The sequence below is a fragment of the Fundulus heteroclitus genome, chromosome 6, assembly GCF_011125445.2.
Source record: "Fundulus heteroclitus isolate FHET01 chromosome 6, MU-UCD_Fhet_4.1, whole genome shotgun sequence".
NCBI classification, from domain to species: Eukaryota; Metazoa; Chordata; class Actinopteri; order Cyprinodontiformes; family Fundulidae; genus Fundulus; species Fundulus heteroclitus.
This window is the reverse complement of record NC_046366.1, coordinates 9,197,515-9,206,212: the sequence shown is the minus strand read 5'-3', so window position 1 is coordinate 9,206,212 and position 8,698 is coordinate 9,197,515. Positions and strand designations below refer to the sequence as shown.

Below are 8,698 nucleotides of genomic sequence, written 5' to 3'. Positions count from 1 at the left end.
GTTTGATAGGAAAATAGTAGCTTTAAAGTGATCTGGTGCAAATTGGCTACATACCAGTGTAATTCTGTTTAAAACACAGCTCTAAATGCTAAATAAAAATAAATAAATAAGTTGCAGAGGAATCATTGGCAATATTTTGTGGATTTATTACAGTAAAAAAGGTTCATCTAAAATTAAATAATAACAACAACAACAACAATAATAATAATAATAATAATAATAATAATAATAATAATAATAATAATAATAATAATAATAATAATAATAATAATAGCCTTTATTTAATCAAGTTTGTTGTCCCATTGAGCTCAAAAGATTTCTTTTACAAGAGTAACGTGTTCCTTCCTTCCATAGTACTTAATAAAAAAAACCTAGAGCTGTATTTATTGTACAATGTATAGTAAATCTTTACGTTTAGCATACATGGCAAAAAAAAGTTTGATCAGTTTGGGCCGATGTGCTCTTCGGTTGTCCCGCAAAGCGGTGCTTGTCGTTTCGGCGGTGTTCTCATCCGGACTGCCCTGTGAGGCAAATCAAACGTCACTTCACCAGCCAACGCTCTTCTTGATGAACTGCGTGTTTCAGGAAGAAGTTGGCGCCTGACGCTGCGTATTCGGGCAGCTAGCACGCTAACCGCAAATATGCCAGATAATCTGTTATATTGATTTTTATGTCTGGCGTTGCGGATTAAATACAAGATGAATGATATGGGTACGTATTACCGTTTGCTACTTAGCAGTATCATCTGCCTTTGGCGCCGCTGTGCTTAGCCGAGCTAGCTAAAGCGCGGAGTGAGGCGAGTGTTAGCAGGCCTCGACTAATCCCTGGAACAAAAACTGTTCCGCTCTGCAACGAGCCGGTTTCGCTGTACGCGCTCGCGGCCTCGGCGCTAACATGCTAGCGTTAGCTACCGTGTCACAAAACGCCGCACCGCAAAGCGGAGTTGAATGTTTGTAGCATCCACGAAACTCAGTACAACTTTAGCATCGCAGCGACCATTTAACTATATGTTAATTTCAGAGGAGTTGGCAGACGTCAAGTGAAACGGCGTTCTGCAAATAGCTGGTGAAGCAGCGGACTCGTAACCATAAAACATGCAAACCAGAGTCTGATGTGTGCAATGCTGTCGGTGCAAAACAACAAAGCGTTTGTCTTAATTTTGAAGCTCTGCACTGAAAGGCTTAAAACTGCACGGAAACCTCAGGATCAAGCCCCCCATTCCTGAGGGGCTGCTTGTGTTTACGTGGGCGGAGCGGCGGCACAACGCTGTACCTATGTAAACAAACATCCCCAGCCGTCAGTCAGCGCATGTGACCTTCTGACTTTCCTCCTAAGATGAAACTTTTCAAGTCCTACCACGGGCGACTATTTCCAGCAAATGTCTGCATTTCCTGTATTAAAAGACGGCAACCTGTGGTTCTTAGTTCAGGTTCTGTTTTTGCGTTTGACTGAATGAGTCTTCGTCTCTGCTTTAAGAATTCAGTGTCCCCCTGTCCTCGCTGGCTCTCCTGGTCCCACCGCTGCGCCTGATGTCGGCGGTGATGTGGGAAGTGGTCCGGCAGCGGAACATAAAGCACTACGGCAAGCTGGAGGAGTTTGTTTCCATGGTCACGGATGCCGTACCTGAGCTGATGAGCAAGCGGGAGGGGAGGCTCCTGTCGCTGGGCCTCAGAGCGAGGGTGAGTGAGGTGTTAGGGTCTGACAGTAAATACTGCAGAGACCCCACAGCAGGCCGCTCAATAACTGCGTTCCCTTTAGACGACCCTCGAGCTGCTGCGCTCTGAACACCCAGAAGACCTGAAGGCCGTAGAGACTCATCTCAACCGGATCCGAACTTCTTGCATGGAAGAGGTGAGGGACGGCCTTAAATTTCTAACTATGAGCTGACTCCTTGGTTAATTCAGCAAAAATGGTAACTTATATCTAGTCCTTAGGTATTTTAGTAATATGTTGTTTTGATGTTTGTTTTTTTAATATGTATTATGAGTAGTATTGCGCCGATGCCATTTTTTGGCCCCGATACCTGGCTGTGCAGTATTGGTACCGATACCATCTGTTTGAAATTGATGTGTGTGTATATATGAAGAACTGCATACTACTTAGGGTAGTAGAGCTTTTTATTGCCTACCTGGAATGGGTGACAATAGTTGAATAAACTTTTGGCTCTCAAAGGCCAAAAATAGTGCAACATTCGTGAAATTATAACATGTGTAATAGTAGTGCAACAGTAAGACAGTAAAATTACATTAATAATTGAATAATCTCTTTAAACCCTGAGTTTTGGCTCTCAAAGGCCAAAATAGTGCAACTTTCATGAATTTATATAACACGTGTAATACTAGTCGGGAGAGAGAAGGCTGCGTTCAAGTGACATAAAAACATCAAAATGGTATCGATGCCTATTTGTTGGTACTCGCCGATGCCGATACCACCATTTTAGTGCTGGATCTGGGCCCCGTCCCATACTGACATCGGTGCAACACTAATTATGAACAGGATCGACAATAGAATTAGCCCCGGTGTAACAATTATTTTTAGTAAGCATTCACTGATTTATTTGGCCGATGTTGATATCCAACATTCATGGGGCTGTTATCTGTGATAACTGATATTTATTTGTATTTTTTAATATTGTATGTATTTCCCTACCTTTTGGACACCGTGGGAAAAATGACCACACTGCTGACATTGCTTCTCGGCTTCAGTTTAACGCCCTATACAACCCTGCGCTGCATCACATCATTGTCCCAAACACCCAAACAAATTCTACGTGGCCACCCACCCCCCCTCCACATCCCGATCCTCGTACACAGACGGCATGGAAATAAACATTGGCTGTTAATATGGACCCAGTTTCACATATCAGATCAATACTGATATGTTCCCCCCCCCCCCCCCCCCCCCAAAAAAAAAAAAACCTATATGGACTTTTTAAAGCTGAACTATGATGTGACTGATGATTTGTTTTGCCATCCAGACAAATGATCCAGTAATCGAAGCTCCAGAAGCTAACTTCATGAAGCTTGTCCAGGGCCTTATCGAAGACACTGATGGCAGGGAGCACTTTCTCAAGGTAAATACGACAATTTGTGTGTTGCGACAATTTTTTTTTTTGGTGTGACCTAAAATATTTGAAGTCATACAGAACATTTTCACATTTTTTTTTATGTTACGACCAAAGTTTATATGTGGAGTTCAGACCAAGATTATTCATACCCCTGGTAAATTCAGATGTAGATTGATTTTGATTGAACCAAGGAGATTGTTCCTGATGGGAATGGAGACGGCCATCTCTCAAAAGATAAAACCACGTAAAAGACAATTAAATAACAGAAGAAAAAAATATAAGTATGTAAAGAAAAAAAATATTTTTGGAATCCTTTCAAATACCAGTGGAGTAATATTTTTTGGTATTACAGCAATCTAACCCTTCTCATCATTATTTACCTTTTCTAACTACATGTTACAAAAGTGAGTACACCCCTCACATTTTGTAAGTATTTTATTACATCTTTTCATGGGTCAGTCCTGAAAATATCACAGATTGATGCAATGTAAAGTGGTTGATGTGCAGCTTCTACAATAATGTGAATTTGCTGTCCCCTCAACATGACTGAACACCCAACCATGTATGCCTAAGCCACTGGCAACAAAAGTGAGGACACGCCTAAGTGGAAATGCTCACCTTGTGCTTTTGTGTGGCCACCCTTCTATCCCAGCACTGATCACTGCGAATGTCCCACAGATGCTCCACGGGGTTAAGGTCTGGACACATGCTTGGCTAGTCCAGCACCCAGTTTCTGACAGGAGGGCATGAAGAACCGCGTCAGCATGTATCATATCCCCCACAGCTGGCAGCACTCATGCAGCCCTGAACCATGACACTCCCTCCACCGTGCTCGGCTGTAGGCAGGACACACTAGGCTGTGTGCTCCTCACCTGGTGGTCGCCACACAGGCTTGACCCCATCTGAACCAAATAAGTTTATCTTGGTCTCATCAGACTTTGGTTCCAGTAATCCATGTCCTTAGCCTGCTTGTCTTCAGCAAACTTGTTTGCGGGCTTCTTGTGCATCATCTTTAGAAGAGGCTTCTTTCTGGGGCGACAGCCATGCAGACCAGTTTGAGGCGGTGTGAAGCGTCTGGTCTGACCACCGACAGGCTGACCGCCCCATCCCTTCAACCTTCAACGCTGGCTGGAATCGTCCCTCTGTTTTCAAAGGACGACCTCTGGATATGACACTGAGCAACTGTGCTCAATTTCTTTGGTGGACCACGGTGAGGCCTGTTTTGACTGGAACCCGTCCTGTTAATCTCCTCTATGGTTTGTCCCTCTTGGCATCGGCCATCTTTATGTACAGCAACAGTACTTGGAGTTTCTCCAATTAAAGGGCCTAATACGCACATCACCTTACAGGTTTTTATTACCTTTTTTTTTTTGAAAACTATCCTTTTTTTTTTGTTTCACTTCACATAATTATGAGCTATTTTGTGTTAGTGTATCGCATATGTCGATGATATAAAATAAAGGTTGCGTTTTTTTTAATGTGTGAAAAGAAAAACAAGTTCAAGTCGTCTTTTCGCTAGCAAAGCACTGTCATATTGTCTGTATATTAACGTGGGGATGTGGCTGTTATTTCTAACAGAATGTGTTTCCTGTGGAGTACGGCCCGGACTTTGACACAGCGTTAGAGACACTCGTGTGTGAGTTCTTCACAAGACTGGAGGAGCTTCTGCCCATACCGGATTTCAAACAGGTATAACATTGTTGTTGGTTTTTTTTAAGTTTGCAGAGCAAATGAAAAATGCCCTATCAACTTGAATTTCTATTTTTAGACTGCAACCTGGGTGAGTGCTGCCCCTGCTGTGTTAGAGGAATACATGCAGTGTGTCTCAAATGGGGACGATCTTAAATTTCTACTCCAGAGCAAACAGTGCCATGGAAAGCTGGCAAAGACCACTGTTGGTGAGTCTCCATGTTCCCTACATATAAAGTGTTACCCGTTTAATCGGCACATGGAAAACTGAAGGATTCCTATTCATTTTTGTCCCAGCAGCTCCTTTTCAGTCAGAAGATCTTCTGATACCGTCTCTGTCTCTCCCTCCGTCTCTGGAAGTGGCCATCGCTTCCCACCCAAGTGCCTGCGACGACGAAAACACCGACGTCCCGCAGATCGTCATGTTCGACGAGGAGCTTTCCACGAATCCCTCCACTTCCACGGACTTTCCTGAATCGCCAAAACGGACCGACGGCGCGTCGTCTCCCCGCAGGAGGCATCAGTCAGGAATCCACAAATGTCCGGAGTGCGACAAATGCTTCAAGCACCACTCCGTCCTCATCGAGCACCAGAGACTCCACAGCGGCCTGCAGCCGTACAACTGCTCCGAGTGCGGGCGGGCCTTCAGGACGGCCACTCTGCTGGCCGGTCACCGGCTGCGCAAGTGTAAAAACGCGGCGTACATTTGCATCAAATGCGGCGACAGCTTTCCCACCTCGCTGGAGAAGTTCCGGCACCACTGCCCCAAGCGAAGGCGGAGCCACGACTGCGTGCAGTGCGGCAAGAGCTTCCCGAAGTCCAGCGGCCTGAAGGAGCACCTCCTAACTCACGTTCAAAGCCGGCTTTTCAAATGCAGCCACTGCGGCGCCGGCTTTTCAGGAATCGGTGACCTGAAATATCATCAGCAGGTGGACCACGACAAGCCTTACCAGTGCAAACAGTGTGGGAAGAGCTTCATCTCCTCCAAGTCTTTAGCCAAGCACCAGCAGCGGCACGAAGAAGGCGGCGACATGGAGACGGTCAAGTCGATGAGCGGAGGGAAGCACGGCAAAAGCGTGCCGAGCCACCGCACCTCTTCGGTGTCTCTGTCCTTCAGGAAGATGTCTGTTAAGGCCATCTACCCCGGGGGGAGGATCACCCACAACTGTCCGCTGTGTGGGCGGAGCTTCAAGTACCGTTTTGAGTTCCTGGAACACCAGCGGTTCCACACGGCGGTGAAGCCCTACAAGTGCTCCCAGTGCGGCAAAGCTTTCCGGACGGAGGCCCACCTGTCCGGCCACAGGAAGAGGAAGTGCAAGAACGCCGCCCACATCTGCACCAAGTGCGGCTGCCAGTTCAGGTCTCTGCACGAGCGCGTGCGGCACCAGTGCGTGCAGCTGCTGACCAAATACGAGTGCTCCCACTGCGGCAAGACCTTCAAGATGGCCCACCTGCTCCGGAACCACCAAATGAGCGAGCACCAGCTGCCGTACAGCCCCAACCATCGCTTCCGCTGCCGGTACTGCGACGAGACGTTCCCCGGCATCAGCGAGCTCAAGTATCACCAGAGGGTGGACCACGAGAAGCCCTACCAGTGCCAGGAATGCGGCAAGTGCTTCCTGTCCGAGAAATGCCTGGCCAATCACGAGCAGCGGCACAACGACGACCGGCCCGAGAGCTGCCTGGTCTGCGGCCGCGGCTTCAGGAACCGCTACGACCTGAAGCAGCACATGCGCACCCACACGGGGGAGCGGCCCTACCAGTGCACCCACTGCTCGCAGTGCTTCTCCACGGCAGGGGGCCTGCGCAGTCACACCAGGGTCCACACGGGGGAGAAGCCTCACGTGTGCCCGGACTGCGGGAAGGCTTTCTCCCAGATGGGGGCCATGCGCACCCACAGACTCACCCACACGGGGGAGAGGCCCTTCAAGTGCAGCATATGCGGCAAGGGGTTCACCATGGCCCACAAAGTGACGGTCCACATGCGCGTGCACACCGGAGAGCGGCCGTACGTGTGCTCCCAGTGCGGCAAAGCCTTCTCGGACGGCAGCGTGCTGAAGCAGCACATGCTGAACCACTCGGGGGTCCGGCCGTACCACTGCCAGATCTGCCCCAAGACCTACACCTGTCTGAACCACCTGAGGAGGCACCTGAAGAGCCACTCCAGCATGAACTGAGTCTGGCACGGGGGCGACATGCTGAACGGGACATATTAGTTTTCTGCACTTGTGATACGAAAGAAGAAACGGTACTTAAGTTTTTATTTGACTAACTGAGCCTGCAATATAGATAATGGAACGAGGCCGTGTGGTTGTCGGTGTGAAAGTGGAAGTGTGTCTTTTTGTCTTTGCAATGCAAAAGCAAGCACAGACTATTACAACCAGCACAAACAACCGTCTTCTTTACCCCTAATAAGCTTTTTCTTATGTCTCTACATTACTTCTAAACTCATGAGTTGACCAGGTGACACTTTCCTGAGTTCCAGGAGAACTAAAGGGGTGAAACTACCTTTACACTCCTTCAGTGAAAGCTATTTTGTCTCTGATGTGTAAAGAGAACCCTGATCCATATTATCATAGCTAGTGGTAGCCACCACAGGAGTTTCCACAGCCCAAACAGGTTCTGACCCGGCATGAGGCTGCGTGTTACCCGGTGTAGTTACGGATCCGGCCAGCAGAGGGCGAGTTGTGCATGCACCCAGTGAATGCTCACCTGTCGCAATACTGCCAGACACTGCAATGCATTTTGATGTGGACCATCCAGTCATCGTGTATATGTGCTGAACTTGTAATATTGACAGAAGTATGTTTGGGAAAGGCCTCGTTAAATACATTGAAAGTCTCCATTTGTAATTGTCAGATCATATATACTGAAGGCACAATGTAAAAATAACTGTCTTGCGACAACTTTTTTTTTTTTTTTTTTTGCTGTGGGCCTTTTGTATTTCTTCAGTTGTTTTTTGTTTTTGTTTTTTTTTGTTTTTGAGGTCTGAGTTTCACATTAAATTAGTTTGATTACTTAATGCTTCGTCTTTTTTCTCCTACCCTGAAAAAATAGATGAAGGCTTGAGAATTATTGTACGAGTGCCCTCCTTTCCCTGCGACCCACAGTCTTATTGGGATTTTCCATGATAGACCCACATTAAGTGGAAATGGAAGGTAAAAATGTTCATAGCTTTATATTTACACTTAAAAATCAGATAAATGGCCTTCATTTGGGTTTTAGCCTTTCAGAGGGTGGAGAGCGTCTGAACGGCACGTCTTGGCAAAGAGTCCCTAATTGGAGGTCTAAACTTTGACTAGGCCATTTTATTACATGGATGTGCTTTGGTCTGAATTCAGTGCTTTATAAATAAAGTGGATTGGATTAGAGAAATTTCCTTCCAGGTTTAGCTCCATCCATCTTAAAAAACAGGGCAAACTTGCCCATAGCTGCTGAGAAAACACTTTCACAAAGCATTGCGATGCCACCACAAGATTTTGTCAGACTTTTTTTCTTTCTTTTCTTTTTTTAAGAGTGGTGTTCAATGTTAGTTTTCCTCTACATTTGCACTTTTCATCTAGGGCAAAGACTTAAATGTCAGTCTCACTTGACCAGAGCACTTCCTTCCACTCATTTGCAGTGTCCCTAACGGCACTTCTGGTTTTATTTCAGCCAAGTCTTACTTTTTGCTACTCTTCCATAAGTGGCAGATTTGTGGAAAGCCCAATAGTCGCCCTGTAAACAGATTGTCCCACCTGAGCTGTGGCCATGTCTTGGTAGGTTTTTCTAGGTGTACCGTACTCTTTCCTTTTTCAGGTCACGGACTAGTTGTCCGTTGGGTGTCTTATGATTGGAATATAATTAGAAAATCTGACCCTTGCTTTCAACTTCTCAATAACTACCTTCCTGACCTTGGACTCTTATTTTCTTTTTAGGTGACTTCTGGAGGTCAGTGGGTTG

The 8,698-nt window shown here is 46.4% G+C and overlaps 1 protein-coding gene across 2 annotated transcripts; it reads left to right on the top strand.

The window, feature by feature from the left end:
- The first annotated feature begins 535 nt into the window (after positions 1-535).
- On the top strand, positions 536-7,058 carry LOC105930236 (zinc finger protein 665). Of its 2 annotated transcripts, none has more exons than XM_021319439.2 (7): positions 536-711; positions 1,477-1,679; positions 1,759-1,851; positions 2,978-3,073; positions 4,646-4,756; positions 4,836-4,965; positions 5,054-7,058. In XM_021319439.2, the coding sequence occupies exons 1-7, from the start codon at positions 699-701 to the stop codon at positions 6,931-6,933; spliced, it is 2,526 nt and encodes an 841-aa protein (XP_021175114.2). In that variant the 5' UTR covers positions 536-698; the 3' UTR covers positions 6,934-7,058. The 2 variants fall into 2 exon arrangements, with proteins under 2 accessions (XP_021175114.2, XP_012723793.2); XM_012868339.3 differs by having other exon boundaries at positions 537-711; positions 5,057-7,058.
- Positions 7,059-8,698: the final 1,640 nt, after the last annotated feature.